The 20,495-nt window shown below is 44.1% G+C and overlaps 1 protein-coding gene across 2 annotated transcripts; it reads right to left on the bottom strand.

The window, feature by feature from the left end:
- Nucleotides 1-5,490: 5,490 nt before the first annotated feature.
- On the bottom strand, nucleotides 5,491-15,861 carry LOC110503851 (solute carrier family 13 member 2). 2 transcript variants are annotated; one of them, XM_036962059.1, is made up of 13 exons: nucleotides 15,603-15,861; nucleotides 14,084-14,212; nucleotides 13,622-13,758; nucleotides 12,347-12,594; nucleotides 12,114-12,176; nucleotides 11,440-11,620; nucleotides 10,849-10,971; nucleotides 10,295-10,504; nucleotides 9,891-9,985; nucleotides 7,556-7,671; nucleotides 7,286-7,447; nucleotides 6,892-7,029; nucleotides 5,491-6,535 (listed from the first exon to the last, which is right to left on the bottom strand). In XM_036962059.1, the coding sequence occupies exons 1-13, from the start codon at nucleotides 15,606-15,608 to the stop codon at nucleotides 6,407-6,409; spliced, it is 1,737 nt and encodes a 578-aa protein (XP_036817954.1). In that variant the 5' UTR covers nucleotides 15,609-15,861; the 3' UTR covers nucleotides 5,491-6,406. The 2 variants fall into 2 exon arrangements, with proteins under 2 accessions (XP_036817954.1, XP_036817953.1); XM_036962058.1 differs by having other exon boundaries at nucleotides 15,530-15,860.
- Between the last annotated feature and the right edge of the window lie 4,634 nt (nucleotides 15,862-20,495).

Here is a 20,495-nt window from a genome sequence, read left to right as displayed (position 1 = left end):
AAGTGTTGCCAGTTAACTCTGATGTCACGGTCGTCATAATGAGGAGACCAAGGCGCAGCCTGATAAGAGTACATAACTCTTTTAATGAGAAGAATGAACACTGAACAAAACAACAAAACGAACCGTGAAGCTATATGACTAGTGCAAACAGCTAACTAAACATAGAATAACAACCCACAAAATATCCAAGGAATATGGCTACCTAAATATGGTCCCCAATCAGAGACAACGATAAACAGCTGCCTCTGATTGAGAACCAATCTAGGCAACCATAAACATAAAAACACCTAGACAATACAAAAGAAGAACATTCATGAGATGCAGAAAAAATGCAAAGATGCCGGAGGAGTACTTGACGCCATCTGTGAAGCATGGTGGAGGAAATGTGATGGTCTGGGGGTGCTTTGGTGGTGGAAAGTGGGAGATTTGTACAGGGTAAAAGGAATCTTGAAGAAGGAAGGCTATCACTCCATTTTGCAATGCCATACCCTACCCTGTGGACGGTGCTTAATTGGAAACCAATTTCCTCCTATAACAGGACAATGACCCAAAGCACAGCTCCAAACTATGCAAGAACTATTTAGGGAAGAAGCAGTCAGCTGGAATTCTGTCTATAATGGAGTGGCCAGCACAGTCACCCTATTGAGCTGTTGTGGGAGCAGCTTGACCGTTTGAGGTGCCCATCAAGCCAATCCAACTTGAGGGAGGTGCTTCAGGAAGCATGGGGTGAAATGTCTTCAGATTACCTCAACAAATTGACACCTAGAATGCCAAAGGTCTGCAAGGCTGCAATTGCTGCAAATGAAGGACACAATTATTGTTTCAATTAAAAATAATTATTTATAACCTTATATTTCCTATTCATTTTGCAACTAATTTCATGTATGTTTTCATGGAAAACAAGGACATTTCTAAGTGACCCCAAACTTTTGAACAGTAGTTTACATATCCATCTCTCTTTGGTGAATGAGAACTTTCAATCAATCACAGACTCTATTGCTGTGAGTTTTTGCTTTGGTTATTTGGCTCAGGTGCTGACAGGGGTGCTCCCTGGACACACCTGCTTACCTGAGAAAACCTGACAACAGCTGCCCTGGAAATAATACAGAGCTGTCAATCAGAGCTCTGCTCTCATTCTTATAGAACAAGACTGTGGGTACTGTATTGGTAGCTTGATGATGTTTGATGCCAATGTGAGAGGCAGGTGAGAGAGGTAACATGTTGATGACCTGCTTTACTCAGAAAGAGAGGAAAAATCATGTTCCAGATTCCAGTTATTGTGTCCTTATATATTATGATTTATGACTTTAAACTCTGGAGAGAACATACCCAGCCCGCAGGGGAACCTATACAGATGTATAACTTAGTGATTCCACTCTTGGCTGATGGTAAAGGAATATAAATTATATATTTATTTACCCTCCCAGTGATTCAATGGGGACATCCAAAGTGGCACCCTATGTGCTTTTTGATCTGGGCCCTATCAAAACTAGTGTACAATGTAGCAAATAGGGTGCCATTTGGGACAGATGCAATATGCTATTAAACAGCAGCTGTCTACCCAGCAGACATATTAGAACAATATTATGCAGGTTTCTTATTTTACCTCTCTCTTTGAAAAGAAAAATGGGCATAAAAACACACCGTAAAAAGATATTGTGTACCTTGTCTTAAACAGAGTGTGGTAGCCTACAGAAAATGTGTGAATGACCTATATGCTCCACACAGGGTCAAAGGGCTTAAAGGTAAGCAAGTCCATTTATGAAGCTTGGCCACCAGAAATACGCTAAACCTCATAAAAAAGACATATATGTTACCTTTATTTAACTAGGAAAGTCAGTTAAGAACAAATTCTTATTTACAATGACAGCCTACCGGGAAACAGTGGGTGAATTACCTTGTTCAGGGGAAAAACGACAGATTTTTACCATGTCAGCTCGGGGATTCAATTCTGCAACCTTTCGGTTACTGTCCCAATGCTCAAACTAGGCTGCCTGCCACCCCATCAATAATCATCATCAATCCACAATCAATGGCTAATTTCATAAGCTCTATCCAGTAACACTTGACAGAGAGAAAACATATTGCATATATTGCAAACATATAGGATAAATACATGGCTAGTTAAACACCACTCAGAAGGGGGTGTGGTGGACCTAAAACTAAAATGTATATTTTGTTCATTTATGAATAAATGAATGAATCAATCTAATGTATACAGCCCTTTCTACATCCGCAGTTGTCACAAAGTCATTTTCAAGTAATCCAGCCTACTAGTGGCCTTACTGACCAAAAAGTATAGAAATAAACCCAAAGTGTCCCTCTTTGGAAACAAAGTAGGAGATCTATTGAGTGAGAAAGAGAGAGAGGGAGAAAGAGAAAGAGAGAGAGAAAATGAGAGAGAGACAAGGAGGGAGAGAAAAGGAGAGAGAGACAAGGAGGGAGAGAGAGAGAGACAAGGAGGGAGAGAGAGAGAGACAAGGAGGGAGAGAGAGAGAGAGAGAGAGAGAGAGAGAGAGAGAGAGAGAGAAGGAGGGAGAGAGAGAGAGAGAGAGAGAGAGAGAGAGAGAGAGAGAGAGAGACAAGGTGGGGGAGAAAAGGAGAGAGAGACAAGGAGGGAGATAAAAGGAGAGAGAGACAAGGAGGGAGAGAGAGAGATCTGCTAAAAAGGTCTGAAAGACGATGATGATGACTCATCCGTTATTGGAACTGTGGTAGTTAGTCGCCCGTCACACTCCTCAATTCTCCGCAATACGGAGTTGCTGGAAGGAACCACCTGACTATGCATGGAACCACCCTAACACCCGACTATGCATGGAACCACCCTACCACCCGACTATGCATGGGACCACCCTACCACCCGACTATGCATGGGACCACCCTACCACCCGACTATGCATGGAACCACCCTACCACCCGACTATGTATGGAACCACCCTAACACCCAACTATGCATGGGACCACCCTACCACCCGAGTATGCAGGGGCCACCCTACCACCCGACTATGCATGGAACCACCCTACCCCCCGACTATGCATGGGACCAACCTAACACCCGACTATGCATGGGACCACCCTAACACCCGACTATGTATGGAACCACCCTAACACCCGACTATGTATGGAACCACCCTAACACCCGACTATGCATGGAACCACCCTACCACCCGACTATGTATGGAACCACCCTACCCCCCGACTATGTATGGAACCACCCTACCACCCGACTATGTATGGAACCAACCTACCACCCGACTATGCATGGGACCACCCTACCACCCGACTATGCATGGGACCACCCTACCACCCGACTATGCATGGAACCACCCTACCACCCGAGTATGCATGGTACCACCCTACCACCCGACTATGTATGGAACCACCCTAACACCCGACTATGCATGGAACCACCCTACCACCCGACTATGTATGGAACCACCCTACCAGTCAATCACTATTTACCTTGGTATGCTGTCGATTTACTGGTGTGAGCAACAGTCTTGAGTCTCCATTTCCAGTCTTTCCACAGTTTTTCTGCCTCCTTTTTATTTATTCTATGATGGAGTGATAAGCAGCTGTTGTGTATGTTTTTTTTTTTGTTTTGGCATTTTGTTTTGTCATTCATCTGTTGACAGCCTTCGTGGACCACTGATCGGTTCTACATCTTGGATTTTCCCTCACACTTTTAGAAGTTAAATCATTTTTAATTTTTAGACAGTGTTTTATGACCCTAACACCTGACTATGTATGGAACCACCCTACCACCCGACTATGCATGGAACCACCCTACCACCCGACTATGTATGGAACCACCCTACCACCCGACTATGCATGGGACCACCCTACCACCCGACTATGCATGGGACCACCCTAACACCCGACTATGTATGGAACCACCCTACCACCCGACTATGTATGGAACCACCCTACCACCCGACTATGTATGGAACCAACCTACCACCCGACTATGCATGGGACCACCCTACCACCCGACTATGCATGGGACCACCCTACCACCCGACTATGCATGGGACCACCCTAACACCCGACTATGTATGGAACCACCCTACCACCCGACTATGCATGGAACCACCCTACCACCCGACTATGTATGGAACCACCCTACCACCCGACTATGTATGGAACCAACCTACCACCCGACTATGCATGGGACCACCCTACCACCCGACTATGCATGACACCACCCTACCACCCGACTATGCATGGGACCACTCTACCACCCGAGTATGCATGGTACCACCCTACCACCCGACTATGTATGGAACCACCCTACCACCCGACTATGCATGGGACCACCCTACCACCCGACTATGTATGGAACCACCCTAACACCCGACTATGCATGGAACCACCCTACCACCCGACTATGTATGGAACCACCCTACCCCCCGACTATGTATGGAACCACCCTACCACCCGACTATGTATGGAACCAACCTACCACCCGACTATGCATGGGACCACCCTACCACCCGACTATGCATGGGACCACCCTACCACCCGACTATGCATGGGACCACCCTACCACCCGAGTATGCATGGTACCACCCTACCAACCGACTATGTATGGAACCACCCTACCACCCGACTATGCATGGGACCACCCTACCACCCGACTATGTATGGAACCACCCTACCACCCGACTATGCATGGGACCACCCTACCACCCGACTATGTATGGAACCACCCTACCACCTGACTATGCATGGGACCACCCTACCACCCGAGTATGCATGGTACCACCCTACCACCCGACTATGTATGGAACCACCCTACCACCCGACTATGCATGGGACCACCCTACCACCCGAGTATGCATGGAACCACCCTACCACCCGACTATGTATGGAACCCCCCTACCACCCGACTATGCATGGGACCACCCTACCACCCGACTATGCATGGAACCACCCTACCACCCGACTATGTATGGAACCACCCTACCACCCGACTATGCATGGGACCACCCTACCACCCGAGTATGCATGGAACCACCCTACCACCCGACTATGTATGGAACCACCCTACCACCCGAGTATGCATGGTACCACCCAATTATGCATGAAACCACTGAGTCTTTCTCTTGTTTGTTTGCCTCTGATTGACACTACCATAGAATGATCACGGGAGAATGGTACCTAGATTATAACCCAAATGTTTTTATATCTCATTATATTACCGGCTGCCCTGATGACCCTAGGTCATGGAATGGTCATCCAAAGGTCATCCTGTCCTACTGTCCAATGAACACGGCCCCATGCCAGTGGTTCCTTGGATTCATTCTATAAATTGTCATTTAATTTGATTAATTTCCTTCTTTAACCTAATTATTATTTTGTACTATATTTTCCTTTATTTTTTACCTACTGCTTTGAAAAGACTTGGAATTATCTGAAAGCTTTATAATTGAAAACAACAATAATAACATTGAAATAGAAAGGATTTTCCTTCTGTACCCTTGTCTCCGTTCAAACCCAGTGGGGTCTCCGCCAGTGGGCATAATCCTATGGATGTCAATGGGATTTGAGCCCATCATTTTTGCCCAAATTCATATTCTGCAAACCTACAGGAAGTGGGTATGAAGGGAGCCCTGCCACAAAATGTATGAACCCAAGAAATTAATGTGCAAACCAAATAGTAATGTCATCATCATACATGAACTATAATACAATTACAACCAATACAAATAATAAAAACACATTTAAAATACATTTTGATTTCGTTTGAGATGGCCTGTGATTGGACACTTGAAATGATTCTCCTATTTCGAAGGCTTGAGTTTTTTTCTGTGTGCAGTATTTAATACAGTAGACATGATACATAAACACTGTCGAAACAATAGTAAAAATATATATTTTGTGCAGCAGCTTTAAGAACGTTTCATAATAATATGCCACTGATGCTTTTCCTGACTACAAAAATAACATTTGTATTCCAACACAGATTGCCTTTCACATTAAATAGATGTTTGTTTGTTGTTGTTTTTGATATAATAACATAATCATAGATCTCCCTCTTGTGTCCGCTCCTCTAAGCATAAACAGATTTGACAACCTGCATGTTTTAGCTGTACAAAAACCATTGATTAATCTAAATTCATTTAATTCAAATCAATCTAAACTTTGACAGAGGGAAGGACGAGTACCAGTCCGACAGGGTAAACAGATACTGTGTGCGTTGTTATATGGAGTGTGTATACAGTAGTAGCCTAGAACACCCTGAGTGGGTTGACCATCAGCACTGTCTTCTGTTCACAGCCTGTCCCAGATAGACGTGTACATACAGTATCTCTCCCCTCTTCCCATCCCTCCGCTCTCTTCCTCCTCTTCTTTTTGTTCTCCCCTTCCTTCCCTCCTTCCTTCCTTCCTTGCCAGTGTCTCCAGATCAGGGTATGATGGTAACATTGGCCCAGTCAGGGAAGGTGTTGAGATTGAACATGGCTGCTCCCCAGGTGTTCAGTGCGATGTTGATGGTGATGACACCAACAATGTTCAGAACAAATCCAGCCTTCGCCTGTTGTCAGCATGGTGAAAAACAGGTAGAAACATTGGTCACAGACGGAATGATTCCCAACCATGTATTCTACGAGCCTGGATCCAAAGTGAATTGCTCCGTTTCACTTCTGGTTTCAATGATTCTATCAATGAATCACATTTACTGTATTTACAGAATAAAACTATTTTTATATCAGCAATTGTCACAGAGTGTTTTTTACAATGAAGAGATGCCCAGACTGAAACAGTGAAACAGAACAATTCAGTTTGGATCCAGGATAGTATTTCACTCTCTACACAAAGTACTGTATGGAGAGGGGTGAGGGGTGAGGGGTGAGGGGCGAGGGGTGAGGGGTAAAGGGTCATAGGTCGTACCATGTCCATGACTTTGAGGTTGCCATAAGAGAAGGCGATGGCATTAGGGGGCGTGGCCACCGGCAACATGAAGGCCAGCGAGGCACAGATGGTGCAGGGCAGCATGACGTACAGTGGGTGGAGCTTAATGGCTACGGCCTGGGAACAGACAGACCCCTCATACATGAGTCAAAGAGGTGAAATGAACATATAGTGTATGCTTAATATGCTGACCAAACCACTCACGGGCCTTTAGTTTTCCCGGTGAAATGGAACCAATGGAATGGTCCCAAAAGGAGCACCACTTAAAATCATTGATCCAGGTTTTCTAAGTGGGACATGTGTGTTACCATGTGTGTTACCATGTGTGTTGCCTGGGTATGTGTATGTACATTTCTAAGGGATTCTGTCTTACCATAGAGGCCAGTATAGGCAGGAACAGTGTGGTAGTAGCTACGTTACTGGAGCACTCAGTGAATGTGGCAGTGAGTAGACACAGGAGGAAGGAAATGGCAAAGGGAGGGATGGACTGCAGGGGGGCCAGACTTTCTCCTAGCCACTGAGACAGACCAGACACCTGCACACAGAGAAAAACATATCCACAATTTTCATCATTTTTGTTTAAAAAAAGAAAACACAGACCGACCGATTTGGACAGACTGACCAACCTACAGACAGACGGTACCTCACTTCCCCGGGCCAGAGCGAAGCCTCCTCCCAGGAGCAGGAGAATGTTCCACGGCATCTTCTGTTGGACCACGTCCCAGTTCAGCAGGGTGGGAGGGGCCTTCAGGGGCTTTCCTATAGGGACAAGACACACACAGGAGAATGACACCAGGTTTACCATCACGGTCCTTACAGCCTTGATTCCAGGCACTCCTGCAGGAACTTGATAGTATGGTAACTCAAGACTACAGTCCCGGAGATCTGTGTATTTACATGGTAGTTAGGAAGGTACAGTGTTATTAAAGTGTACAGTATCTCTGTCCAAATCTATATGGGCAGAGATTATACTGTTATGATGTACAGGACTCTGTCCTAGATAGAACTGTACTAACTTACTTACATTGATACTCAGGGAGTAAAGGCCATCGATAACTCCTAGACACTAACATGACCACAAAAACACTCTATGCCAGGAACGGAAAACCAGAAGTCAAGGAGCCATGACAAGGCACCTCAAAGTCTGCCTCGCAAACTCTGCTGCCTCGCACTCCGAACTCGAACTCTTCACTAAGTGCCTTTAATCATTGTGACACCCATTTATTTACCAAACACATTAAGCTGCTGCCGTTTTGAGGTAGGAGCTGCATTACTGGAGCACTTCGTTTTGACCTTGTCACTTATCAGGAGTAAGAACACTAAACTCAGTTTAGGTTACAGAGGGAGAAAAGTCCATATGTATTTATATGAATGAATGAAATCTTATTTGGTGTCAAATCGCCAGTTGGCAACCCATCCCTTATGGCATTAATTGACACAAACAAACATTACAATAATTCACTGTGAAAATTCAGTGATTCTTGTCGTTCCGGTGTTCTCTGCAGTGCGTATTGCATAAAGAGTGAATTAAATGTTTTAAAGGGCAGAACAGAGAATACAGCCGTGTAGGGCAGGGCTGACCTTGAGGCTAGCGCTATCACGCTGCAGCCCTCTGATGTGTCTCGAGTATGTGTGTGTGTGTGTGTGTGTGTGTGTGTGTGTGTGTGTGTGTGTGTGTGTGTGTGTGTGTGTGTGTGTGTGTGTGTGTGTGTGTGGTGTGTGTGTGTGTTGTGTGTGCGTGCAAGCGTGTGTGTGGTGTGTGTGTGTGTGTGTGTGTGTTTGTGTGTGTGTGCAAGCGTGTGTGTGTGTGTGTGTGTGTGTGTGTGTGTGTGTGTGTGTGTGTGTGTGTGTGTGTGTGTGTGTGTGTGTGTGTGTGTGTGTGTGGTGTGTGTGTGTGTGTGTGTGTGTGTGTGTGTGTTTGTGTGTGTGTGTGTGTGTGTGTGTGTGTGTGTGTGTGTGTGTGTGTGTGTGTGTGCGTGCAAGCGTGTGTGTGTGTGTGTGTGTGTGTGTGTGTGTGTGTGTGTGTGCGTGCGAGCGTATGCAGCCCTGAGAAGTAAGGGTGCTATCAGGACGATTACAAAGCACTGAGTCCTGAAGATTATATCTCTATACCAGGGGTTCTTAAACTTTTTCAGCCTGGGACCCAAATAAGTCCTTCTTGGGACCCAAGCTCATGAAAACATGTGAGATTTGTTTGAGGGGCCTCCCCTCCTTGCAGGCAAAACATTTTATAGGCCTCCTTCCTGGCGGCGGAGAGAAAGGTTTTACAGCTTATTTCCTGCAATTCTACACATTTTGCCATGACTTATGCCATGTTTATATGATATCTGAGCGAGAGTGATGGCTGTGGAGGTCAAGACCCCTGGCGAGTGCCCTGCTTGGCCGGTCGGTATTCGACCATGACTACTGCAAGTTTAGATAGCTGGCTAGACTAATTTACTAATCTAAAAATTGTTAGCTGACATGGCTAATTGAGTGACTGTCAGAGACTGTTGTCACATTGTGGCTCAGTTGGTAGAGCATGGTGCCTGCAACGCCAGTGTTGTGGGTTTGATTCCCATGGGGGACCAGTATGAAAATGTATGCATTCACTACTATAAGTCGCTCTGGATAAGAGCGTCTGCTTTATGACTAAAATGTACAAAAAAAAATCTGACAATAAGAGAAAAACTGCTGATGCCCAATCAAATTTCAAAAGTGCACCTTGTGTATTCTACTATTCAAACTGTCAACAGTAAGTTGAGACCCTGACCGAGTTTCCCCCCCCCCCCCCCCCCCCCCAAAAAATGATGTCACGACCCACCATTAACATGTTCGAAAGTCTGCTCTATACAATAGTATCACAGACAGACAGGTAGACACACACACAATGTCTCTCTCAATCACACACTCGTTAACACACCAATGTACTCTCACCACTCATAGATATATTGACAAAACACACACATGCACAAACGTGCGCACACACACACACATACCATCCTCAGAGTACCCGCCACATCTGGGTAGTTGGGATGGGATCATAAAGAACAGTGTTGACATCAGGATGGCCACCGTGCCATCAGTGACGTACCTGGGACATAGAAATCTACATATAAACAATGTCTCTTGGTCCCATTTCTCAATGTGTCCATATGTATTGATATGGTAGTTACATAGACATGTACTGTGTAATTACAGTTTATGTCCACATTATGTGTAAAGCTAAATTGTTAACTTACATTAGAGTAAGAAAGCGGGAAAGAGCAAAGCCTGGGATACACAGCAGAAAGCTATCAGATAAAAAAAAAGTGAGAGAGAACCAGGAAGAACCACAGGGAGTGACTAGCAGACACAACACCCAGGAGTTACAACACAGAACATACTGTTATCTATCACTCACGGTCTGTCCTTGTTGAAGAGCACAGTGGCCCAGCCGGGCATGAAGCCTGGTTCTCTGGTGAACCAGAGCAGGACCAGCAGGACAAACAGCACCAGGACACAGCCCTCAGCGAAGCGCATACTGCCCAGCTTCTTATACTCATTCTTTATCACCCCGTACGCCTCCTTGTCACCATCTTTATTCATCCCGCAGCCAAACGACTTCTTCATGCTGTGGGTGAATGGGCCAAATAGATCTGAGACATATCAGAGATCTCTATATAGTGTCATATAGGTCTCTGGGTCTTACATAGGCGTGTATCTACTTTGTCTATATGGCAATGTCTTACATAAATGGACAATGAAGTATCTATATAAGTGAAATATGAGCATAAACCATTACCTTCTATTGTTTTACTATGCTTAGTCATTATATTGCATTTTTATGTTTGTGAATGTGTCACCTTTCAATATGGATTGCAGGCACACAATCATATTGCTTCGGCTTCCAGCCACGAGACGGTGTAATGGATATTGTTGGCTGTAGATAAAACATAACAGGAAAGAATGACTCACTTGCAGCCCAGGTACATAAACTGCAGCCACAGCCAGGAGATGATCAGCATCAGAACCATGTTGGGGAAGGAGAAACCAAACCAGCTGGCAAAGTTGATGATGTCTTCATTCCCTGGGAACAGCCTGTGGGGAAAGAATGATAGAATGATAGAATTAGAACTAGCATTAGTTACAGGAACATTCTAAAGGGTACTCAACTGTAGGTACACCCAATATGGCCGCCAGGCCGGTGCACCTGCCACAAAAAACTGCTTTGAACGGGAATGTGCAGGGAATTCTAATGCTATGCTAATGCTATGGAGGAAGTGACAAAGATGTTAGCTAACTCCCAAGCCAGGGAAGGAATTGGAAACATGATCAGAGGAGCCACTGTACAGTCAGTGTATCCATCCTTGTGCTTTAGCTGCTGTAAGTAAAGTAGACTGGGCACTGCAGTACTCCCAGAGATTAACCGTTGCTTAACCGGTTTGCAATACTGTATCCACACACAATAACCATTTAATGAGAGCTACTCAGATGGGTATCTTACTGTATTTACTTGTAATACTACCCACGCATATTAAACATTTATAAACAGACATATAAACGTACTCATCGACCTGTCCCTTGAGGATGAGGTTCGGGGTGGTGCCGGTGAGGGTGGCTGTTCCTCCGATGCTGGCAGCGTAACACACACTGAGACTCATGCCTTTATCTAGGTTCAGGTACTTAGCCTCCCTCTTCAGCCTCCTCTCCCTCGCCTCCAGGCTCTCCTCCACCTCTGGCTCGGGCTCTGGAGGGGGAGATCCATGGGTCAGCCAATCAAAATGTTCAGGGTTTAGAGGTCAGTCTATCAGAAGTTTTCCCAGGGGTAACTAAGGGTTTAGGGCAAAGATTTTTCACGTTGTATTCAGGGAGAAACAGGGATTGAGAGTATCTGGTGGTGATATTGAACATGATGTTCAATGCATCCGTGTACTTTGTATTCTATCTCAACCAGATGAGACGATAAGTCCAAACAATCTTGTCTCAACCAGACAAAATCAACAAGGTCACATCCTGAATTATCATATCAATGACATATCAATATCTCTTACTTAACTGTGTTCCTCTACTAAGATGAATGGTTGAATAATTGACAGAGGGGTGTTTCAGGGAATCCACAACAGGTGTGAATGAGGTGTGTTATTCCTGGGCTGGAACAAAAGCCTGTACACCCTGTGGGTTTCAAGGACCATGATAGAGGAACACTGATGTGGAGAGAACACATACTGTATTCTACTTACCTAACTTGACCCCATTCTCCCTGGGCTTGACATCCTTTGTATATGTAGCAGCACCTCCATCATCTGCCAAATAAGGGAGATATAATTTATTACAAAAACAGAAAGATGTGGACTAGCTTGTGATTGTGAAAGCTCATGGTCGAACTAATGGACACATAATCTTGTGGTACCAGGCTGGTCACACACACACATACACCCCCCCACCCACACCACTTTCTCCTAACAACACATACCTATGGTAATGCTTTTTTCCTTGTCACCCATCTCAAAGGCCTGGTTTTCCTGGTCCTTAGGTATCCCAGTTCCAGTCCAGGCCCCCCTGATGGCCATCAGGTCCATCTCCCTCTCCTCTGCCTGGGCCTCGGAGTCACACAGCTGCTTTAGCACGGCGTTAGCGATGGGCAGCATCATGGCAGTGGAGGCTGTGTTACTGATCCACATGGACAGGAAGGCTGTGGTGCCCATGAAGCCCATCATCAGACTGGAGAGACAGTGGAGAATAGAGAGAGAGAGAGAGAGAGAGAGAGAGAGAGAGAGAGAGAGAGAGAGAGAGAGAGAGAGAGATGTGTAATGTTTACTGTTAATTTGTATTGTTTATTTCACTTTTGTATATGATCTACCTCACTTGCTTTGGCAATGTTAACACATGTTTCCCATGCCAATAAAGCCCCTTGAATTGAATTGAATTGAAATTGAGAGCGAGAGAGAGAGAGAGAGAGAGAGAGGGAGAGAGAGAGAGAGAGAGAGAGAGAGAGAGCGGAGGGAGGGAGGGAGGGAGGGAGGGAGGGAGGGAGGGAGGGAGGGAGGGAGGGAGGGAGGGAGGGAGGGAGGGAGGGAGGGAGGGAGGGAGGGAGGGAGGGAGGGAGGGAGGGAGGGATGGTTGTATGGATGGATGGATGGATGGATGGATGGATGGATGGATGGATGGGGAGAGAGAGAGAGAGAGAGAGAGAGAGAGAGAGAGAGAGAGAGAGAGATGTGTAATGTTTACTGTTAATTTGTATTGTTTATTTCACTTTTGTATATGATCTACCTCACTTGCTTTGGCAATGTTAACACGTTTCCCATGCCAATAATGCCCCTTGAATTGAATTGAATTGAAATTGAGAGAGAGAGAGAGAGAGAGAGAGAGAGAGAGAGAGAGAGAGAGAGAGCGGAGGGAGGGAGGGAGGGAGGGAGGGAGGGAGGGAGGGAGGGAGGGAGGGAGGGAGGGAGGGAGGGAGGGAGGGAGGGAGGGAGGGAGGGAGGGAGGGAGGGAGGGAGGGATGAATGGTTGGATGGATGGATGGATGGATGGATGGATGGATGGATGGATGGATGGATGGATGGATGGATGGGGAAAGAAAATGGAGATAGAGTGGAAAAGCAAGAGTGAGGAGGATAGAGAGGGAGATAAAAAAACATTTAAAAATAAAACATTTAAGACACTTAATATGAATAAAACATTGGGCTATCAGAACACTAGACCAAACAGCTCTGTGATAGAATCATTAAAACAGGTATCTTACAGAGCAGGCCTCACCCCTACTAGGAGCAGTACTCTGAGGGCGATGCGTTTGTGAAGGTTCCAGTATTCCACAGCTATAGCCACCAACAGCCCTCCGACGAACAGCATGTTAGAGTCCTTCATGTACTGGTTACACACCTGGATGAGAGACAGACAGGGGGGTTCTGAACGAGTGTACTGGCCTGAGACAGGTTCTGCTTAGAAATACCATAATGTACTAATAATGGGATCAACAGTAAGAAGTTTATCAACAGTACTTAGGTGCTTTATTCATACGTCCTCAACACTGTATCTACTAAACAAAGATTTACATTTCACATTTTAGTCAACTGTTGACCTGTTTATTCTGATCATAAAACAGAATGGTGTTGTCTCCATTACTGAGTCTAATGGGTGGGTAAGAACCAGTCATTAGGTATGGAGGTGGTTGAGTAGAGAGGGGAGAGGATAGTGGTGTTGGTACCTCGCTTGACTCCATGATGCCCATCATAGGGAAGAGGATGACAGGCAGCAGACCGGTCACAGCCAGAGGCATACACTCTGTACACCAGTACAGGGCCATCAGGATGATCACATAGCCACAACTAGCCTCCTGTACACACACATGAGACAGACAGGGACTGTAAGAGTGTTGTTGAGGTAGGACAACATGTACAAATGCACACAACACACAGTCATTCCTCTCTCAGGACCAGTTTGTTCTTAGTAAATAATCATCTGAGACAACAGCCAAGAGCATCAAAGCACAGACAAGCTGTATAACTATTTTAGAACATAAAGAAGTGTCCTTGTGTGCAATTCAATAAATCTATTCAATAAGTCAGTTATAGATCTTGCAATGCATAGTTAATAACAATCAATTAAAACAAATATCATGCCTACCCAAATGCATATTACTGTCATTTCTAAAGGTGCTCCAGTTCTCTCCAGTTCTCCATGGCCATAGTATCTCCCTTGTAACTTAACATGATCACTTTGTTGTAGGCCTAATCTTTAACCACGATGGAGACGTCAAGAGAGGTTGTGTCTGCAGGATATAAACTGTAGCTGGGCCAGCAATGAGTTGGCATAATTATGTAATTTAGTTACAATGCCCTTCAGTTAACCAATTAAAGCTAGAATCCTCAGTTGCTACATCCATTTATTGGGATTATGTATGAATTATGTACCTGTTGATTTTTGAAGAATATAACTCATGATCTTAGTTTAAGTGTCAGACCCCTTCAGAACCCAAAATATAAGCTTGTTTTACTACACTGTTTGTAAACAATGTCAATGCAAACAAACACTGTATAGCCTCAAAACATGCTTAAACTTATAATTGCTATATCGTGGATGGTCAGTCCTTGCATCCCTAGCTCTGTCTATGAATTTGAGAGTGGTTATACTTCTCCAGCTCCATCCCTCAGCTGTTTACCAAAAGTTTTAATCAGTGACGGGGGGGGTAGTTGTATGAACTGCAGATTGCCCTTTTAATATCCATTTTGATCAAACAAATCCATTCTTAGAGGGGAAAAACAGGCTTGGATTTTCTATAAATATATTTGTGATACATGGTAAGCCCTTGGGGATAAAAGATGAAGAAGGAACTAAAGTGACTGTCATGCAAGTCTTTCATTCCTGATGGTTTATTGTCCTGGAGGACAACTGTAACTCACAGCGAACTCTGAACCAGCAATGTGCATGGCTGATGAAGTTCTTATCTACAGTGTCTACACACACTAAATGACCAGTCTACAGTGGACTCCTGGATATTCTGAAATAATACAACCAGGACTTGAAATGCTACAGAATAACTTCTGAACTTTCAATAGGTTTAAAACAAACAAATCACAGCCTCTGCACAGTTAGACACAAACAAACAGACACACACACACACACACACACACGCATACACAAACACTCTTACCGGTCCCCCAACTATTAGGGGTAAAGGTAGAATCAACAGAGGGATGAAGAATATGATCAGGTAATTCCGATACCTCCATAGTCCACTTAGACACACCACCATGGCTGGTCCAGATATCCAGAGGGTAGCGCAGGTACACAGAGAAGAGAAATTGATATATTAAATAGAAAATCTAATTGGAGTGCGGGGGAGATGTTACGAGATAAATGAGGACACTACCACAAAGAGAGAACAGGAGATAAAGGTGCAGTATATATATCACACAGAGAGAATTAAATATTAACTTTGGAGTGAGGTGACTGGGCTGAGGAGGGAGTGTGTTGTACAACACAAGACAGTAGTGTAACTGAGTGAGTGAGTGAGTGAGTGAGTGAGTGAGTGAGTGAGTGAGTGAGTGAGATCACCTTACCAGTGAAAGTTTGAAATTACAGATTCCTATTGCAGGATATACTGTATAAGGATGAGCATGGTTTTATAAAGTGTGAGTGTACAAATCTCTACAATCCAGGGAAATATTGTGTACTGTTATTTTGTCCAAACATATTTAAGATGGATAAAAAAAAGCATGAAAAGGCTAAATAAAACGACCCCCCCCCCCCCTCCCCACCCAGCAGAGAGAGAGAGAGAGAGAGAGAGAGAGAGAGAGAGAGAGAGAGAGAGAGAGAGAGAGAGAGAAAGAGAGAGGGAGGGAGGGAGGTGAGGGAGGGGAAAGGAGAGGAGAGAGAGAAGCCTTCTATACCATCAAGAGGAACATAAATTTCAACATACCAATTGGGATCTGGCTAAAAATACTTGAATCAGTTATAGAACCCATTGCCCTTTATGGTTGTGAGGTCTGGGGTCCGCTCACCAACCAAGAATTCACAAAATGGGACAAATGCCAAATTGAGACTCTGCATGCAGAATTCTGCAAAAATATACTCTGTGTACAACGTCAAACATCAAATAATGCCTGCAGAGCAGAATTAGGCTGATACCTGCTAATTATCGAAATCCAGAAAAGAGCCATTAAATTCCACAACCACCTAAAAGGAAGCGATTCCCAAACTTTCCTTAAGAAAGCCATCACCTACAGAGAGATGAACCTGGAGATGAGTCCCCAAAGCAAGCTGATCCTGGGGCTCTGTTCACAAACACAAACAGACCCCACAGAGCCCCAGGACAGCAACACAATTAGACCCAACCAAATCATGAGAAATCAGAAAGATAATTACTTGACACATTGGAAACAATTAACAAACAACAAAGCAAACTAGAATGCTAATTGGCCCTAAACAGAGAGTACACAGTGGCAGAATACCTGCCCACTGTGACTGATTAAACTTATGGAAAGCTTTGACTATGTACAGACTCAGTTAGCATAGCCTTGCTATTGAGAAAGGCCGCAGTAGGCAGACCTGGCTCTCAAGAGAAGACAGGCTATGTGTACACTGCCCACAAAATGACGTGGAAACTGAGCTGCGCTTCCTAACCTCCTGCCAACTGCATGCCCATATTAGAGACACATATTTCCCTCAGATTACACAGATCGACAAAGAATTCGACAAAACATACCCAATTTTGATAAACTCCCACATCTACTGGATGAAATACCACAAGTGTGCCATCACAGCAGCAATATTTATGATCTGTTGCCACAAGAAAAGGGCAACCAGTGAAGAACAAACATCATTGTAAATACAACCCATATTTATGTTTATTTATTTTCCTTTTTGTACTTTAACTATTTGCACATCTTTACAATACTGTATATTGACATAATATGACATTTGAAATGTCTTTATTATTTTGGAACTTCTGTGAGTGTAATGTTTACTGTTAATTGTTATTGTTTATTTCACTTTTGTTTATTATCTACTTCACTTGCTTTGGCAATGTTAACATATGTTTCCCTTGGCAATAAAGCCCCTAGAATTGAATTGAATTGAGAGGTGGGAGTGAGAGCGTGGGAGAGAGAGATGTCCAATTACATAAGCCTACAGTACACTGTAAAATCCCCAAAAAGGTGAAAACAAGATCATTTTCATGTTCCCTGTTAAGGTATACAGTCTTGCTGAATAAATATACACTGAGTGTACAAAACATTAGGAATGTTTTCATGACCAGGTGAATCCAGGTGAAATCTATGATCCCTTATTGATGTCACTTGTTAAATCCACTTCAATCAGTGTAGATGAAGAGGAGGAGACAGGTTAAAGAAGGATTTTTAATTATTGATACAATTGAGACATGGATTGTGTATGTGTGCCATTCAGAGGGTGAATGGGCAAGACAAAAGATTGCAGTGCCTTTGAACATGGTATGGATGGTAGTAGGTGCCAGGTGCACCGGTTTGAGTGTTTTTTACAAATTTGATTTATTTGACCTTTATTTAACTAGGCAAGTCAGTTAAGAACAAATTCTTGAGGCTGTTCTGAGGGAAAAAGGGGGGGTGCAACTCAATATTAGGACGGTGTTCTTAATGTTTTGTACACTCAGTGTATCTCCCACCCCATCCCACCCCCAGCCCTTTAGGCACTGCTGGCTTTTCAAGTGTTACCTATTGCTCTGTTGATCTATTGGGCACCCTGTCACGTGATCATCACATTCACCTGAGGCTGCCTCTCCCATCCACCTCACCCTTGTTTGGGTTGTGCCAAAGTCTATTGAAGAGAAAAACAATAAGAGCTGAGCAGATGGCCTTGTCAGCCAAATACCTGCATAAGGGCCTCTCCTACAGATACCTGGGTGGTTTTCAGTAACCATAAACTAAATTAAACGGGGAGTTACAATCTGAATGTTTCTAACATGATACACTCATATTCCTTTTCCATTGTACAAATGTCGCTACAGAATGCCCTAATGAACACAACCCATGAACTCCATCTTGCAGTTTTTTACAATCCCTAGGACCCAGTTCTCAATACTTAAGTCACTTTTGGAAAAACTATTCACACAGTTCTCCTAACCAACTTTCAGCTTGGCACAGCAGTTAATTTCACATCCAATATGCACCAAAACACTTCATACATGTCTCAAATCAACTCAGTCTTCCATAACACTAGCAAAGGTTGTCACCCAACAAGCACACTTTGTCACTCATAAAACAATGACCTAAAAAACACTAACAACAGGTAACATTACACAATGTTTTATTTTGTAAAATGTCTACAAAACAAGAATGACACCTCTCTACTGTTTAGAATTCACTGCAGTATATGTTACATGAATGAATCAGACATGATGCAATATGCTCCAATATGTTTAATGTCATTTTTTGGCATTGAGTCATTCCAAAATACAAGAATTTGTATGTACACCATCTACCGATACAGATACAATAGCAATGCTAGTCAACCCTGTCTTCTGCATTTGGCCACAGGTTCTCATTCACATCACATCTTATGTTGTTTTGGGCAATACAGCTACTGTAGGAAATAATATTTTGGCATGCCTGGTCCATCCCTGGCAATCTTCTGCAGATATGTCTAGGCATCCAGCATTCATTGCGGCCAGGAGGGACATTTGATCATGTGAATGGTGGTCATAAACCTTCCACCTCCATGAGGAAAATAATTCCTCTATGGGGTTGAGGAATAGAGAGTAAGGTGGGAGGAAAAGTGACACCATCCTGGGATGGGGCTGCGTGCCATTCTGTGACTGCACGGGAGTGGGGAAATGACACATTTTCCCATACAATTAAAAACATTGGCTGATTTTGCCCCAGTGCAACCCTTTCCTCACCTGGTACAACCCTTCCATAGAGGTCATCCAGGAATGAAATGAGACGCTCTGTGTTGTATGGCCCAATTAGCGGTTTGTCTAACAGCAATCCATCAGAGGATATTGCTGCACACATTGTGATGTTGGCACCCCTCTGGCCCGGGACATCCACTGTGGCTCTTTTCCCCAATCACATTCCTTCCTCACTGCCATGTTTATGTGGGGGGTTTGTGGGGTGTTTGCCTGGCTTCAATCTCCATGACTCTCTAAAATAAATCCACAAGGCAGCAGAAGAGTTAGGCTATTATGGTAGTTTACATTATACCTACAAATATGCCATTGTGTGCCGCTGCCCTGTTTGGTTTTGTTCAAAACCCGTTCTGTATTTTATAGTCATCTTACCTGGACATATTGGTTCCTGAGTTGCTTGACTCGTTCAGAGTTCCTCTCAAAGGGGACAGTGTACAATTGCTTCATCCTGACTTAATGTTGTTTCAGGACTCTAGAAATAGTTATGCTTACATTGTGAATATTTCCAAATGTAATGTGGAACTAACACCTGGGTAGGTGTTCAGCTACAATGGCAATCAGCTGTGGTTGGTCTAATTGTTTTGATTGCCAACACTGTCCCGAATCTCTGTGAGTTTTATGCCATTGTTTCTGAAGACCATATCAACGATTGCAGTTTCCTGCATAGCATTGAAAATCCTACCTGTCCCACCTGTGGGAGGTAACCTTTGGGTCCTAAGCAGAAATACAAAAACAATTACACACAAGTGGGTTTGGAGGCTTTGCTCAATTTACTTCTGTGGTGTACAGTTCAGTCAGATGCCCTTGCAGAATGCATATATTACCTGTTGTTTTGCCGGAAATTTCTCACAATAGATGCCACTGTTGAGCATTGCAGATTTGGCTGCACTCTCAGACCAGCCTCTCTTATTGATAGACCATGATTTATTACATGATCAATTATAGTGGCCCTAATCTCATCTGAGACTACAGCTCTTGATCTTCCTCTCAGTCTTCTTCCACCTCGCAAACGTACTCCTCTCCCTCTTCCTCTCCCAGCCACTCTTCTTCCTCTGTCAGCCACTTCTCTATCTCTGGCTCGGTCCATGTTTACATTATAGTACAGCATTATTCCTAAGATGTCCCTTTTTGTAAAGATGGTAATGAAATTGAAAGACTAACACCTGGGTAGGTGTTCAGCTACAATGGGAATCAGCTGTGGTTGGTCTAATTGTTTTGATAGTATTTCATGTTT

The sequence above is a fragment of the Oncorhynchus mykiss genome, chromosome 24 (assembly GCF_013265735.2).
Source record: "Oncorhynchus mykiss isolate Arlee chromosome 24, USDA_OmykA_1.1, whole genome shotgun sequence".
Lineage (NCBI taxonomy): Eukaryota > Metazoa > Chordata > Actinopteri > Salmoniformes > Salmonidae > Oncorhynchus > Oncorhynchus mykiss.
Note: the sequence above shows the minus strand (reverse complement) of the source record. Positions and strands in the feature narration are given on the sequence as shown.

What these genes read in the sequence shown, in the direction of transcription:
- LOC110503851 (XM_036962058.1), bottom strand. Translation starts at nt 15,631, where the DNA reads ATGGTGGTGTGTCTAAGTGGACTATGGAGGTATCGGAATTACCTGATC. An exon ending in GTAGGGGTGAGGCCTGCTCT is followed by an intron (nt 12,595 to 13,621) that starts GTAAGATACCTG and finishes CTGTCTCTCCAG; the next exon opens with TCTGATGATGGGCTTCATGG. An exon ending in TGGCGGGTACTCTGAGGATG is followed by an intron (nt 7,672 to 9,890) that starts GTATGTGTGTGT and finishes TTGTCCCTATAG; the next exon opens with GAAAGCCCCTGAAGGCCCCT.